The sequence below is a fragment of the Diceros bicornis genome, chromosome 36 (assembly GCF_020826845.1).
Source record: "Diceros bicornis minor isolate mBicDic1 chromosome 36, mDicBic1.mat.cur, whole genome shotgun sequence".
Classification (NCBI taxonomy): domain Eukaryota; kingdom Metazoa; phylum Chordata; class Mammalia; order Perissodactyla; family Rhinocerotidae; genus Diceros; species Diceros bicornis.
The window spans coordinates 30,266,422-30,284,018 of NC_080775.1; the positions used below are offsets into that span (position 1 = coordinate 30,266,422).

The following is a 17,597-nucleotide window of genomic DNA, read 5'->3' on the forward strand; positions in this document are numbered from 1 at the left end:
ACACTATAATTCTTATAACACCCTTCACTAGGTACTGTATATAAACTAGATCATGTAATTTGAGCATCAGTATGTTTACTAATGGTATTTGACCCTTTTATTATTTAAACAACTTTCTTCTGCAATTAACTAAGAAGAAAGGGGCATTAAAATGAAAAATAGGGGGGCCGGCGTAGCAGTTAAGTTTACGTGCTCCGCTTTGGGGGCCCAGGGTTTGTCGGTTTGGATCCTGGGCATGGACCTACTCACCACTCATCAAGCCATGCTGAGGTGGTGTCCCACATGGAACAACTAGAAGGATGTACAACTACGACATACAACTATATACTGGGGCTTTGGGGAGAAAAAAGGAAGAAAGGAGGAAGATTGGCAACAGATGTTAGCTCAGGGCCAAACGTCCTCAAAAACAACAACAATAACAAACAACAAAAAACCAAAAACCTAACCATTACTTATTAGTTGGGAATTATAGTTTAAAAAAAAATGAAAAATAGGATGGTGGGTAAATGGGAAAGAGCACAAACAAAATTTTACTTATTGCCAGGACAACTTAGCAGGTTAAGTATATTTACCTTTAACAATCTTCTTTGCACAGTCATTATACACTTGCTCTTGAGATGTGTTTGACTGGAACACCCGATCAAATGCATAAGGCTTGGACTGAAAAACAGAAACAAAGGTTTTAATTACACAAATTAAAGGTGAATGGACATTTCTAAGCATCTTTAAAGATATCATCATATATTTAACCTTCAAAATAGGATACCTACTATTCATCACTTCACATCACAGAATCTTTGTAGAAAGGATCTTAGGGATCACCAAGTACAAATCCACTAGAACAAACTCCACAAAAACAAGAATGTCTGTTTCAGTCTATGTTGTAGTTTCAAGGCCTAGCACAGTAATAATTAGCACTACTATGGCAGGCACTCAGATATTGCTGAGTGAATTTTTATTTAATGAGCATCTACTCTAGAAGGTATTGAGACTCTATCTTCAACACTAATATCACTTTGCAGATAAGGAAACTAAGAGTCCTTGAAAGGTACGAAAGTTGTTGATGACAAAATTAAAATTCAAACCCAAATCTCCTGTCTTTCAGTTCAGGGCTCCTTCCATCACTCTATTCAGCTTCAGTTTACTGCAACAGCTTTTCAATCATTCACTCATTTAGCAAATATTTACAGAATCACTATTTTGCTAGACACCATGCTGGAATGATTGCCAAGACAAATCTACTCTCTGCCTTAGTGCAGCACAAGTAACAGTAGGTCAGACAGCAATTAAGTGACTAGAATTCCGACTCATGCAACAGAGTGCTATGAAAGTGCTACGAGAACATTTAACAGGAGAACCCAGGTCTGGGGAAAGTAAGAATGTCAGGGAAATACTCTGGAGAGCGGATTTTTAAGGACCGAAGAATAAGCAGCACCTACCCCACGTCGCTCTCTTCATTATTAGTCATGGGGGAGGGCGAGTGTGGGAAGTAGTTTAGGCATTGGGAATAGGATGCTTAAAGATCCCAAGGCACAGAAAGGAGCTTGTAGCATTCAAGAAATCAAAGGAAGTTAAGTTTGAAGTACAAGGAGCAAAGATCAAATGCAAATGTCAATACAGTGAAAAAGGCATCTTAGTGTTATTTTGAAAACAGTTTTCACCTTCTGGGCCCCCTGAAAGGATCTTGGAGCCTCCATCTTGGGGATACATTTAAGGAACTGCTGATACAGTCTGAGAAGGAGCCAGAGGCATAGAATAAAAAAATCACTATGGACACCATAGAGTATAGGGTCCACGCAAATCAAATAAGAATTTTTAAGGAGGGAGGTGACTGTGCCAAATATAGCTATGAGGTCAAGGCAAAACTGAAAAATATGCAATGACAAAAGTCAGATAGGAAGGGGTTGAAAAAAGAACAGGAGGTAACCAAGTAGAGCAGAAATCTGGTTGTGGGTCTAAGAAAGGTATTTTTTTAAGATGGGCAAGATCTGAGCAAGTTTAAATGCTCGCAGGAATAACCTAGTAATCTAGGAGAGAAAGTGGGTATCTAAAGATGAGAGAGAGGCAAAGGGGTTCTGGGTATTTGAAAGTAAGTGCCTGCTTGCTCTCTAGTCTCTTCTAAAGAAAAGAAGGAAGCTGAGCTCTAAAATACAAAACAATCATGACTCCAGTAAAAAAAATCCTTTCCATTATACAATACTTCCTAGGTCTCAACTAAAAAAGATCTTACTTTTTAGAAACTATACCCCATAATCCCCTCCCCAAAGCTTGGAACAGTAACACAAAGCGGACGCTTCTAAAGGGCTATCCAAAGCCATTCCCCCAAATCCCCTTCCCCTTGCCACCTCCCACGAGACAGGCTGGAAAACTAACTACTTGTTAGCCTAGTCTTCCTTGCAATTAGTGGCCACATGACCCAGTTCTGGATACTATCAAGTAAGTGATGGTGTGCTGGGAGGTCTGAGAGAACGGTTTTGTTTTCCTGATAAAAAGGACCATCTCAGCTGAGGCTGCCCTTTCTCCTTTCCGGAATGAATGTCTGGAGCTGTAGCATCCATCTTGCAAACATGAAAAATATGTTGATGAAAAGTCAATAAGTAAGGATGACCGAGGATAACGAGTCAGTAAGTAGCAACAGTATAAAGGCTCATCTTCCAGACTTTTTATGTGAGAAGAATAACCTCTTATTTATTTAAACCGCTATTAGTTGTTTTCCCTCTGCAGCTGAGCGCATTCCTGAAGGATATACTAAGATGACCTCACTTTGGTGTTTCAGTGTCTAATTATTCTTTGGCTATGTATGACATATATAAAAGTGTCCCTTTGCTAAGATGCTATTGACACATTAACATTCAATTCTACAGGTGTGGCTAAAGGAAGACAATCTATTGTTTTACTGATAGTACAAGATGTATTTGTGATAAACAATTCTGAAAACAAACACAAATACAATCAAAAGAACAATCACCACCCAGAGATAAACCATGCTAATATTTTTTCTATGGAAAAAGAAAGTAATTTTCCCTCTTCATTTATCCAGCAAACATATATTTAGCACCTACAAAGCTATTGTAAATGAGTAACACAATTTCAGAAATTATATTTAATTAGTACACACTGTAGGGTTCAAAGAATAATAGAGGATAAGGCCGGGTAAGTCTTGAATACTAAGCCAAGATCCTGTATACTAGGATCTAATAAAAGTTATCAAGTGATGTTAACTAATTGACGGAGACAGCATCTAGCATTAAAGAACTCACAACCGGGCCGGCCCCATGGCTTAGGGGTTAAGTGCGTGTGCTCTGCTACTGGTGGCCCGGGGTTCGGATCCCAGGCGGCGCCGACGCACCCCTTCTCCGTCCATGCTAAGGTCACGTCCCACATACAGCAACTAGAAGGATGTGCAACTATGACATACAACTATCTACTGGGGCTTTGGGGAAAAAAAAAAAGGAGGAGGATTGGCAATAGATGTTAGCTCAGAGATGGTCTTCCTCAGCAAAAAGAGGAGGATTAGCATGGATGTTAGCTCAAGGCTGATCTTCCTCACACAAAAAATAAAAAATAAATAAAAATAAAAAAAAACCTCACAACCTGGTAAACATTCAAGAAGAGACTGCAATTAGCCAAAATATACATTTAATAATAGGCGTGTAGAAAAATAATATAAGAGCCAAAATTAAAGGATTAATTCTAATTTTGCTTGCAAGAAACAAGTTAATCAATAGATAATAAGTAAAAGTATGAATACAACTGTATCCCTCCAAAATAAATCAAATAATAAAATTTTATTAAAATAAACAACAAATAGAAAGAACACACACTACTGAGCTTTAAGTCATATCTCCATTTTCACATCAATAAAAAACAGTGCTCATAAACCATTTAGAAAGAGATATGCCAGGGGCCAGCCCCGTGGCGTATGGTTAAGTGTACGCGCACTCCGCTGCGGGTGGCCTGGGTTCGGATCCTGGGTGCGCACCGACGCACCGCTTGTCAGGCCATGCTGTGGTGGCGTCCCACATCAAGTGGAGAAAGATGGGCACCGATGTTAGCTCAGGGCTGATCTTCCTCACAGAAAAGAAAGAGGGAGGGAGGGAGGAAGGAAGGAAGGAAGGAAGGAAGGAAGATATATGCCAAAAATAACAGGCAACTGTAAAGCCTGCCTCAAAAGTACTTTATGCAGCTGTTTACTTCAGCATCACCTCATAGCAAATATGTAAACTACTACTACAATCTTATTAAAATAAGAATATGAACATGCAAAAATAAGAATAATCAAGTGGAGACTGAGTGATTTTGTAAAGGTGTTATATCACTGTTAAATAAAAAATTGACTTAAGTGCTTAGCATGAAGTTGACAAAATTGTCTTATTTTAATTCTGAAACTATATTATAATCTTATTAAGTAAGGCAAACGTTTTGATTAGAGATCTAGCTATAAAGTTACTAACTAACCCTTCCTTCCTGGGATGAAAAACAAGACTTGTAAAACATAAAAACCATTTGGTCTAACCAATAGGTCTTAATTATAGACCTAATGGTCTATAATTAAGGCACATCTCTTAACTAATAATCCATCAAATAAACAAAGGAAAACTCAGTATCTGGACACCTGTATTTTAAAAACCTGGTTCTTTAAAAACCTTTGAAATGTACATTATGCAGCCCTTATTTCTATGAATATTCAAAGATACTCGAAGTCACAAGATGCATTCACATCTGACTTAGACTTCCAGGGGACAAAACCAAATAAGAATAAATTTATTTGAACTGTAACCATATCTTAGATTTCTTAAGCTAAGTGGTTCCTGTTTGAGTCTGCACAGACCAGGCTGAACACCAAATTTGGTTATGAAGGACACCCTTCTGGCAGGGATATGCCTTTCTCTGGAATTCTGAGTAGTGATCTTGAGATCACATGGGATTATATCACACTAGATTTTCCTTAGTTTGACACTGATTGTGGGCTAACATTCCACAACTGTAAAGGTCTGTGATGATGGCTCCTTCTCTTTTAATTTCACTCTTATGGTAATCAGGATCAAACACCAAATCATCATTCACTTGAAAAGGGAAATCGTGTGCTACAGGCAAGGAACTAGGTGAGAATTAAGTTTATTCTCCTCTAATTTCAATGAACTACAACAGCCTAATTTTTGTTCTGGCAGCCTCTACAGCATACCATATAAGGAATGATGATTAGTAAACATACTTAATGATGTAAACATGCATGTTCCACTATTATGATGCATAAATAGATACAGGAGTAATTTTTTCTACCGACATTTTCCCCAACGTTTTCAGCAGGCTCATTTGAACTACATAAGGTGTTTCCCTTGCCCTCTCTTTTTTGTGGATAACAAGTTCTCTTATTTAAAGCAAACAGATTCTACCTGTATCACCTAAAGGCTTTAATAAAATAATTCATTTATTTCATTCAATATGTGATTATTTATAGCAGTTCACCAAGCACTTAATTACAAAAAAAATCTGTATAAACACAAAACACAGAGAAACACTATAAGATTATAAGATTTGCCTGCCATGAGGTTGCATTATACTAAAATCACATTACATGTGTAACAAGAAAAAAGTTTGGACAAAGTATTGGAAACTGAACTTAGATGAAAATCAGAATCCTTAAAAGTTATTTTCTACATGAGCACTGATTATACTTATAATTCTGTAACATTATAAACTAAAATACTTATTCTTTAAATTTTGATTTAACTAGAAGACTGTGAACAAAATGTTTTTAAATCATGTTTAAAATAATTTAGTTTTAAATGCTGCACAGAAGCAATTCCTTCTTAACTATTTATTTTGAATCAGATCAGGATCCAGTAAAATGAACAAAACAAACCAAGAGATGATTTTACCTAGAGCTTTTCTAATTTCATTCCTCCCAGCTGCCCTTATAAATTCCCAAACAATCTTTCAAAAAATAAAATGATTCTGGGGCTGGCCCGGTGGCACAGTGGTTGAGTTCCCGCACTCCATTTCAGTGGCCCAGGGCTTGCGGGTTCGGATCCCGGGCAAGGACTTCGACAGCGCTCATCAAGCCATGCTATGGCGGCATCCCACATACAAACTGGAGGAGGATTGGCACAGATGTTAGCTCAGGGCCAATCTTCCTCAGCCCCCCAAAAAATAATAATAAAATAATTCATTTAAAAAACTGAACAATATGAGACCTCAGAGTAATTAATAACTTACTATATGCAAAAGATTAGTTCCTGCAAATAATAAACTAAACATGTTGCCTTACAATTTTTAAGGCTATGTCACTCAGTTGTATTTTTGCTTATACTTTTTAAAAAAACCAAACTAAAATGCTTACTAGTTTACCTAAAGGCCAACTAACTGCATTACTGATTCACAACGCAATCACCTATTCATTATTTCTAATATTATCATTTAAATTTATTTATACTACTAAAGAAATTTATATAAGGAACTTATGATAACTTTATCCAAAGAAAACAACCTAGAACTAATGTGTGCTTCCTGTGGTAATTATTTATTTTCCTTTAGCTCTTTCTTCATATTTTATGTCATATTTGGGCTGCTTCAGAAGGCTGTCTTCTAACCTAATCTTAATACATTTTGTCAATTCTAAATTCTAGCATTCCAACAAATGAATCTTAGTGATACCTATAGATTTGTGTAAACACACACATACGAATCTAGAAACATAAGACATTCTTAACACAAGTCTAAAAGGAAAATAGCTTTGATGTGTCAACCACTGTTGAGGTTGAGTAATCACAAAAACTCTTCGTGAGAAACTGGTAGCCTCAAGTTTGCCCACTAACAACCCAGGCCTTGCAAGCTTCCTCCGATTCTATGTAAAACACGTCATCCTAAAGAAAGTAATACTTCTGTGCTTAACTTATTGGCCTCACTCTGATGACATTATGGCAAGAGTTTTTGCGGTCTTGTTAACAAAGAACCAGCCTGACAGTCTGCACAGTAGTAGCTGGCTGGCAGTTGTTAGTAACCTAATGGCTCATTTGCCAAAAGCCTACGGAGCAACTTTGGAGCTATGACATTCATTTTTTAAAGCTGAGCTTTGGAAACTTTCCCATAAAAGCTCTAAAGAACTTTAGCCAGTCTTATATGTCAATGCTTTTAATCATCAATGTCCCATCTCCTGTGACACTGTCCTATTTCCAAATTAAACTCTCCACAAACAATATGCTAAACACAGAATGCCATAAGAGAAAAAACTAACGTTAAAACTTTTTACCATGATAGCATGGTATGTAGAATATACCATATATAGAAAATATAATATATAAAATAATATACCAATATAGAAAAAAGTTCTGCCACATGGCATTACCGAGAAAGATGAATTTAATTTTTAGTCACAGTTCACTGTTCTGTATGCAGTTTCTTAATATTCATTTTAATCTCCTTCAACTGGGAATGTTATTTTCAGAGACCTTTCAATACCAGAGATCAGACTTCAAAAAAAAAAAATCAACCTTACATTCTAGTCTCCCTTACAATGATTCAGCCAACTCTGGTTATATTTTATACTACAAATGGACAATATCTCTCACCATCCTTGGGAGTATCAAAATTAATTTTCTTCAAGATGGATCTTAACTGTAGAAATAGGAATCTAATACTAACAAGAAATCTAGTTTACTGGTCAAATTTTATCTTTTTTTAAAAGCTTGCTTTTATAATACTTTGTCTGATATACACACAAAAAAGCTAACACTCTTCCCTAGACTGTTACCCCATAAAACCTGGGCACTTACTTGACCCGAACTGAATTGGCTAGATTTGCAAGAAGATTAAACAAAGTTGATCACTCAGATTTTAAAAGAAAACTCAAGATTCTTTTTACAGTCCTCGATTAGTCATTTTTGTCAACATGAAAATTCATTCATCACTCAAAAGGCGGTGGTTAAACATTTGAGAAGCAGGTATATTTGTAGTTGTTTGATCGTTTTTCCTTCTCCCGCGGGAGAAACAAAATATAGCTCAACATGCAGTTATGTTTCTATAAACTGAATATCTTTACTATCTAAGGTAGAGCAGGGCTGATTTAGAGCTCAACGTTCCTAGCTGAACTTTAATCTCCCCTACTTTACGAACGGCAAATTTGAGGGTGGTCCAACACACCACCGGCCTCAGCCCAACAAACGCACACGCACAGACACCCTGGCAATCGCATGCACTGAACTCGCTCCCCGGACAGTTCCTCCAGCGCCCCAGGTAGGGGAGTGTCCCGGGCGGAACCGGGCGCCTCCCGTCTGCCGGCGCGGAAGCAGGGGTGGGGGCGACCAGGATGAGCCGGGGGCTGCAGTCGCGCTCCCCTGGGGGATCGGAGCCTGCAGACTCCCGGGGCTCTGGGACACCACCGTTCTCTCATTCTGCACCCGCCCCTTCCCCAAGCTCCAGGCCCCGTCAGGCCCGAGGGCGCGGGACGGCGCGTGGGGGTGCGGGTCACTCACCGCCATCATGACCGTGTCTTCTCCCTGAAACTTGGCGACGTACTTATCGCCGCGGTTCACCTCGGACTCGTTGAGAGGTCTGAAGCGACACATCACTTTGATGTTGCACTCGGCCGGGTCCGCCATCTTCCTTGCTGCCGCGGCCGGAGGCCGGGAGCCACTCCCTGCCGCTCAGTCTTGGAGGAAGCAGGCCCGAGCTGAAGGTCTGGGGTCGCGAAGGCCGAGACAGGAGCAGCCCGCCGCGTCGCGCTTCCCCCGGCGGGAGCGGCCGGGGAACCGGGACTCGAAGCGCCGGCCGGCAACCGTCGCCCTGAGGCTCACTTCCGATCCATCATGGCAGCCATGGCGGCGCCGGGTGGAGCGTCCGCGGCTCCTCGGCCTCTTCCTCGCCGGCCTGGGCACGCGGCGGGGATTAGAGGGATCCTGCAGACCGGGGAAGTGGCCCCCTCCTTCTTCCTCGGAGAGAGCACGCCGGGCCCACCGTCTGCCCTCCCGGCAGACCACTCGCCGGCTTGCCGGCTGCCTCCCGATCACTCCTAAGGCTGCGGAGGGGCGACGGGGCGGTGGGATGGGCGGCGCGGGAGGAGCATGGCGCATGCGCGGAGGGCCCCTGCGCCCGGCGACCAATCCGCGGCCGAGCCGGGCCGCGCCGCCGCCAGTCTCCGCCCGGGGGTCGCAGATTCGAGTGTTACTGGACGGTCCCTCACCGCAGTAATTTCGGTCACCCGGCTGCCGCTTCCCTCACCATCTGGCCGCCGAATTCCCCAGAACTGAAGCAGACGCATTTAGCTTCCTATTTTTTAGGGGACAGGGAGTCTTTATAACTAGTTTATTTTGTAGTTTGTTCACATAAAATACTATATTTCTATAAGGAAATGTTTGCTTCTGGCTGGTCTGGAGATGAAATTGATTTCTAGCCCACCCTCTCAGAGCGCTTTGCCAGAAAAAGGAAGATTTGAATGAGGGATGGGACATGGCACTCTGGTTTAAGTGGTTGCTCTTTCCTGAGAGAGAGGGTTGGGGAGATAGGAATAAGAAAGAAAAAAGGAATTTCTCCTAAGGAATGAAGGCGGTTGCTGAAGAAATGTCAAAGAGTAGGATGAGGTGGGAGAAGGCCCTCAGTGACTCGGAGGTTCCGCTTCCCTGGGAATAAATAAACGTATGGAACTCGTCAGTCTCAACACTAGAAATGACTGACCTGGAGCGTCAAGATGGTCTTAAAAGGCCTGGATAAATTTGTGGATTACATGTCTAAGGAAAACCACTCCACAGTTGATTTCGCCTCCAATTTTCAGAACACGGATACCATAAAAACTCCTCAGGTAGAAGTGGCTCTGAGGTGCTGTGGAAGGAGAGCTACAAAAACAATTAGGAACCCTTCCTCTGGTCCCCAATTTTTGTTTGTAAAATGAAGGATTGGACTATGAAAACCTCCAATGCCCTCTGTCCTCACCGAATCATCCAGAAATGAATCCATAGTCCAACGAATTCAGGTTTATTGATCCACTGCGATGAGGGAGAGCTCACACCAGAGGAACCATGGGGCCTCTTGCCAAAAAAAGGAAAAGATGGAGTTGTTACAGGGCGTTGGGGGAAGTGTGGAATTTAGGTAAAATTTAAATGAAGCTGTGTGTTCGATGGGCTCTGAACAAAGCAGAGCTGTGGTCCCAGGTCTGGACTACAAGCGGACCCAAGGTCCTGTTTCCTTGGAAACTACCAAGTTAAGATAGATATGGAATGTTGTCTTCAGAAACCCCTTTTCCAAAGCTCTACACCTGGCTTGGAAATCAATCAAGACTGATTCTCTGTCTTAGATCCTCTAGGCAAGAGTGGAATGCTTTATTCTTACCGATATAATTTCAAACAGCAGTTTCTAATAGTCTATGATTTTAGAGAACCAAGTCCTCAGTGAGTAAGAAAGCAGTAGTCACTCCAAGAAGGAGGTTGTTGTGGCAGGTGGGCCACCAGTTTTCAACCTTTGCAAGCAGAATCTCATGAAGGCTCTGTCCTCAGCCCTCTGCTCTTTTCTCTCTGTGAAAAGAGAGAGAAGCTTCAACAATTGCTGGAATCTCTTATCTACAACCCTGATCATGTCACCTGTGTGATATTCCCATCTCTCCAGCTGCTTGTAGGCCACTTTGTTTAGGATGCTCAACCTTAACCTCAAATTTAGCATTCCAGAGATGAAATTAATTATCCTCTACTGCCTGCCAACACTTAATTCAACTACTCAACTTTCTAGTTTTGATGACCAGTATCAGCATTCTTCCATACTCCCAGGCTAAAAAAGTTGCAATCACCTGTTACTTCACTATTTCCTTCACCTCCTGTACACGTGGAAGAGAAACATGGTCTGCATCTGAAGTTCCTCAACTTCCCCTCCACCATTCCTGTTTGTTCCCCAACTCAGAAAATCTGAGGAATGATTGTTCTAGAGCAGTGATTTTCAAATTCTATTACATGGAACAGGGGCTCCAAAGAGGTGGCTCAGGAGATTTCATGGGTGTGGGGAGGGAAAGGAGGTGAATGGAAGGGCCAAGGAGTGAAGCTCCGGGAACCTCTGCTGCTCAAGACAGTTCTGTTGCCTTTCAACATTTGCCCCTTCCTTCCTCCTGCACAACAGATTCTGGAAGCTCAGCCTTTATGAAAACAAAATCCAGAAAGGGAAGTATCTGCAAGAGGCTTCTGCTTTCGGATCTGACATACACACTTCTGGGGAAGGCAGCACAAAGAGCCTGACTCAGCACAGGACCGGGAAGGTGAAAAATGCTATGTGAAAAACAATATATTTCTAAAAATTGTCCTGTCACACTAGTGAGGAATAGTGGTATCAGGCAATAGAGTTTAAGAAATATTTTCATAAGGAAACAAAAGATTGATTTAAAAAAACCTGGTTAATCCCAGTTTTTCTTCCAAATATGGAAAGGACCACCATTATTCAACATTGGCAGTGAAACAGCAGGTTTCCCTGAGAGTACAGTTTGAGACTCATTAACGTAACTTTTTTTTATGAAAATGAGTGGTACCTGCATCTATGCAGATTTAGAGCCTGAAATCTCCACTGTGGAAGTTAGCCACTACAGATAGTCTTCCAATGAACCACGCCTACCTGGATTCACACCATTGTGGAGTCTCTTTCCTTGAATCTTGGCTGGCCCTTTGACTCACTTGTAACCAATATAATGTAGCAGAAGTGTGACACTATGTGCTATCTGAGACTGGGAAGAAGCCTTATAGCTTCCACTTAAGTCTCTTGGAACACTCTTTCAGGGAGCTCTGAATTGCCATATAGGAAGACCCACTCCTCTGAGAACACCATGCCAGAGAGGCCATATATACGTAGGCACTCTAGTCAATAGTTCCAGCTGATCCCAGCCTTCCAGCCATCCCCACCCAGGCACCAGACTTGTGAGGGAAGCCACCTTAAACTTTCCAGACCAGCACATCCACCAGTTGATTACCAGTGAGTAATCTCAATTGACACAGAAGAATCACCCAGCTGAGGCCTGCTCAAATTCCTGATCCATAAAATCATGAGATGTAATAAAATGGTTATTGTTTTAAGCTACTCAATTTTGAAAATTTGTTATATAGCAATAGATAACTGGAATAATAACCTATGACTTGGAACTTTATCTCCTGGAAATAATCCTCTAAAACGTTACTTATGTATAATAGATGTACTTAGATTGGACTATATTTTATTTATTTATTTATTTATTTATTTATTTATTTGGTGAGAAAGATTAGCCCTGAGCTAACATCTGTTGCTGATCCTCCTCTTTTTGCTGAGGGAGATTGGCCCTGGGCTAACATCCCTGTCCATCTTCCTCTACTTTGTATGTGAGAGGCCTGCCACAGCATGGCTTGATAAGTGGTGCATATGTCTGCACCTGGGATCTGAACCTGCGAGCCCCAAGCCACCAAAGCGGAGTGTGCTAACTTAACCTCCATGCCACTGGGCTGGCCCCAGATTGGACTATATTTTAGAGTTATTATAAATAGTTGGAGGAGGTATAAGAACATAACCACTGTTTATGACATTATTACTGTAAGAAAATTTGTTTCATATTTAATGTGAAGTGACTTTTTAAAAAAGGGTATTTAGGATTGGCCCCGTGGCCTAGTGGTTAAGTTCAGCGTGCTCCACTTCAGCGGCCCGGTTCGGTTCCTGGGCGCAGATCTACAACATTCGTTGTCAACCATGCCGTGGTGGTGACCCACATACAAAATAGAGGAAGATTGGCACAGATGTTAGCTCGGGGTGAATCTTCCTCAGCAAAAAAATAAAAAAATTTAAAAAATGGGCATTTAGAATGGGAAATTATAATATTTCACTTTTTCAAATGTGTACAACAGATGCCTGTTCCTTTCCATTTCCACTACCCTTTTCTAGTTCAAGGCTCTACTACTTCATTCCTAGATTACTAGATTAGTACAACACCTCCCAGCCTCTTTCCCATTTGATCATTCAGTAAATATGGATTGAGCTCCTGCTATGAGCCTGGCACTGAGATGGCTGCTGGGGATATAATGGTGAAAAAGACTAAACAATTTCCTCCCGTATCCACTAGTTTGCATGAAATTTTCCGATTAAATTTCCTAAAACATTGCTTTTATTACTTCATTTCATTGCTCAAGAACCTACAACTCCCTTTTTTCTTACTCAAATAAGTCCAAATTCCTCTACTTAAATTCCAAAGCTTTCTATCATCTGACTTCCCCTTGTATCAGTAGGATTTTCCCACTGTTTTACAACTTGCTTTCTTGACTCCTGACAACTGGCATTTTCACTATCTCCTCCTACACAGGTCATACTGATCTCACCCTGAGTGTCTCTCCCTTATGTCCATCCAAATCCTATCTATCTTTCCTCAAGTCCCACTTCTGCAAATGGTATTTCTGCATAAATTATTTCACAGGTCAGACAGAAAATCCCTGAACTCTCCTTAATACCATAGTTTAATTCTTTAAAACATATTTTTAAAAATATTTTTATCAAAATAACATATTCATAGTTTTAAAGTAAAATTACACAACAACATTGAAAAATAGAAGTTTTTGCTCCACTTGCTCCAATCTTAATTTCTATTCTTCGGGCCACTCACTTTAACTCTTTTGGCAATTTCTTCTGGTATTTACTTCCATGTTTCTAAATAACATTCTTTTACTGCTGCTTCTTGATTTATTCATTATTTATTCTTATTAAATGAACTTATAACTCCTTCACACTGCCCCTTATCTAAATCAAGACGTACACTGTCTTCCCCTTATCTTCTCAATATATTTGTATCACCATTTTTAGTTAAATTAGTATATAGTGTTTATATTCTAAGTAATTATTATTCACAGCTTAGCTATATAATTATGCCACTATAATTACATTGCCTATTTTGTACAACTTTTTGTCTTTTCTAGAGTTAATGCTTGCCTCACTTTTTCCCAGTTGTTTACTGCTAATACATTCCAAATCTCCACCAGAAGTATAAAGCTACCCTTGATATTTTGAAGGCATTTGTCCATTGTCTTTTAAGTCCTATTGTTGTTGAGAAGTCTGATTCCTTCTGGGTCCTGATCATTTGTATGTGACCTATATTTTTCTTCCAGGCAGCTTTTAGTATCTTTTTATATATACTTCTGTCTTTTTTTCTTCCCCTATTTTCCATCTCTTTGGTTTTTTGTTCTCCTTCTTGGGAGAGTCTCTCAAGTTTATTTTCAACTCTCTGTTGGTTATTATATATATATTATATATATAATTATATTATAGTTATATTTGTATAGAGAGAGAGAGAGAAAAAAAGATAGAGATAGGCAGATACATATAGATATATGACAAAATTTCCTTGATATACTGATCCCACCCTGAGATATATATATATATATATATATATATATATAATTTTCTGAATTTTTATTCTCTAAATAGATGTTTTTAATGCAATTTGTTCTTGCTTCATAGAGCAATATCTTCTCTTAGTTTGAGAATCTGTTTTGTTTTGTTTTTTAGTTTTCTCCTGTTCTCTAAATTTTCTCAGTGATTTCTTTTGGTCTCTGTCACTCATGTTAGAGAATTTCCTCAAATGTGTGTTGACCCTTGATGTTATAACGTATTTGAATAGGAAACTAAAACACTTACTGGCAGCTCTGGGCGTGTGAGCAGGGTTTGTAGATTGATGGGTTTCACCACTAAGTGATTGGGCAGGACCTAGCAATTTCATTAGGGAAATTCTAAATGTCATTTTACATAGACATCTCTTTTGTACTGGTTAGTTTCTCCAGAGAGGAATTCTCCAATTTCTTATGAGATGAACATAAGTCTGGCAGCCAGTTTTCTTTGAGATGGGTAGGGTTAGGTGATCTCAACATTCAGTTTGTGGAATTTGATCTCCCTGTCTTCAGTAAGGCAACTCACCCTCTCTTCTAGTGTCCCTGAGTCCACAGCCTCTATGGCGGAACTTCTCCAGAGTGAGCTTCCTTCCTTCTGTTGTGCTGGGGGAGGGGGCAATCTTCTGGCACTTTTTTGGGGGGAGGGAGATTGCATTTTAACAACTTTCAATATAAAATTTCAACTGAATCTTCCTATTTTCAGCCCTAGCCTCCACCCCTGTCTCCTGGTGTCTACAATTCCTGAGGCTTTCTGGAGTTCTGTATGGAGAATTGACTTACTTCTTGGCTTTCTGCCCTGTAAGTTTAGGTTTTAGCATTCTCCAGGCTATTTAGGCAGTTACACATTTCCAATATTTTGCTGAAATCCTGTTTGCTTCTGATCTTCTTTCAAGTTTTCTTTAGGGCTTTACTGTTATTTTAGTGGAACTTTAGGGGGATCAAAGATAAATGTGAATATTCAACCTGCCATATTTAATTGGCCACATTAACTGGTCTAGCTGTTTAAGTATGTTATAATCCAAAGAATATAATAAATTCCTTGAGGGCAGTAACTGTGACTCATTTTCTCCAGCAATGTTTAGCTCAGTGCTTAGGATCTCATAAGTGCTAATAAATCTTTCTGTACTGATTGAAACTGGAATTCAATGAGTGCCTATTAATTATTGTGCTCTGCTCAAGAGGTGGTGGAATACAGATGTGAATAATTTCCCACTGAGGAAGTCCTAGTCTAGTGGTGGGAGTTAGAATAAGTCACAGGGATAGGTTCTATAAAAGTAGTGCCACAAGAGGACAAAAAATGGATATTTTGGGGAAACTTCCTGATATTTTGAAGTTGATATCAGGGATGACAGTCAGAATCTTTCACAAAATCTGCCTCTTGTATGCAAAACATTGGGCTTTTTGACCAGGTACATACTGGTCATGTCTTCAATACCCAAGGTTTCATTCTTATTCAGCAAGTAACCAATATTAACAATTGTATTATAAGGAGAATGTGCATAATTGAGAAAGTAGAAACTGAAGAGTCTCTCTTAGTTATTCATATATTTACTGTGATTTGACAAGCTTGTTAATTCTAGTTTTAAAAAACCTGACTTGTATATATTCTATAATTTTTAATTTTTTCAAACTCCTTTTTAAAATTAACATATATACAGCCAAGTCTATACCCCTAGGATTAAGCAGACCAATCCACAGGAATTTTGTTCCAGCCAGTTCATTGACTCAAACCAAATTAATAGAGCAATAATCTCCAATGACGTAAAAATGGGTCTTTCTTTTAATCCCACAAAAGAATTTTGCCATATGTCTTAGGTTGGGTTTGATGGGGAAAAGTCTCTGAGGCAGAAATTTGCTTGCAGAGTGTTAAATGCAAATGCTCTCAACAACACCTGCAAGGGAGTGAGGGAAGCAGTAGTAAGCAGAGAAGCTGAACCATCACGCAGTTGCAACAGAGGCCTCAAGTGATTTTATAGGAAAGCTCTGGAGCAGGGACGGCCCATCAGAGATGTTCTAATTGAGATAAAGGGCTAGTCACTGGATGTTGGCTACCCCTGGGGGTAAGGCAGCTCCCTTCTGTGGAGGGCAATGCCCAGGGAGGCTGTGAGCCACCATAAGCATCAGTCATAAATGGGGGATATGAGAGTTTGGGTGTCATATCACAGCCTCCACTACACCAATGTTTCAGGGCATCTAGGAAGTCTTTAATTGTCTATTTCTGCAAAGACTTGATTTTTAATATAGTAGGAACTGTCAGTCTGTGCCCTTCCATCAGCTGCTCTTTTCTTTCTTTCTTTAAACATTTTTTTTTTTCCCTGAGGAATATTCACCTTGAGCTAACATCCATGCCAATCCTCCTCCATTTCGTATGTGGGTCACTGCCACAGGATGGCCGCTGACGAGTGGTGTAGGTCTGGACCCGGGCGGCCAAAGCGGAGTGCACCGAACTTAACCACTAGGCCATGGGGCCAGCCCTGCTGTTTTCTTTATCAAAAACAAACCAAAAACCAAATATCTGAATAGCTGAATTGAAAGGCATTCAAGCTGAACTTGAAATTCGTTTTTAGTGAACATCTTCCCAGGGTTCAGGTACTTTCAGCTTTTCCAACTGGTAGGCATAATAAACTCCTTCTAGGTGTGTTTCTTAATGTTGAAGAACCTTGGAACCTTGAACCGTGACGTGTCACCACTGCCCACCTGCCTTTCAGTTTGTTCATTACTGTTACACCACAGGATCAGAAGTCAGGACAAAGCCTATTTAGAAAGGTAATGAAATTTTCCCTCTTATTTTGGAGGCCCTAAGTTGTGATAATTATCAAGAATGCAGCCTAATGTTGTATCATAGGCATCTTAGTGATAGACAGGATTAAATAGGAGATTCTTTAAGTCAAGAAGGTGAAGATTCTCTCACCCTAATCCTCATCAGGTTGTAACATGTCTACTCTAGTTAAGCCTTTTGCAGGAGTGTACTACCTTAATCAGGACAACTGCAGCCTCACCTTTGGGCTTCACCTGTGCAAATACACAAAGTAATCAAGTCATTTACCATGGCAAAGCGTATAAACACAATCTTTATAAGGGTTGTGGTCTTTTTCAAGATCCTGGAACTATAAATATATCATTTATGGCTAGTAATTAAATAGTTCTAGCAGTAAAATAGTGTTATAATAGCTTGTTTGCTAGATGAACCTATTAGGCATCAAAGCTTTCATTCACAACAATTAAAATGGATGTGAC

The 17,597-nt window shown here is 40.1% G+C and overlaps 1 protein-coding gene across 1 annotated transcript in view; it reads right to left on the minus strand.

Annotated features, from left to right (window-relative positions):
• The window catches only part of KIF5B (kinesin family member 5B), a 47,230-nt gene extending 38,219 nt beyond the window's left edge, over window positions 1-9,011 (minus strand). The window contains exons 1-2 of the mRNA XM_058532727.1: window positions 8,475-9,011; window positions 573-660 (exon numbers count right to left, since the gene is read on the minus strand). Coding sequence (XP_058388710.1) covers window positions 573-660; window positions 8,475-8,600 — 214 coding nt within the window. The 5' untranslated portion in view covers window positions 8,601-9,011. The remainder of the gene's footprint in view (window positions 1-572; window positions 661-8,474) is intronic.
• Window positions 9,012-17,597: the final 8,586 nt, after the last annotated feature.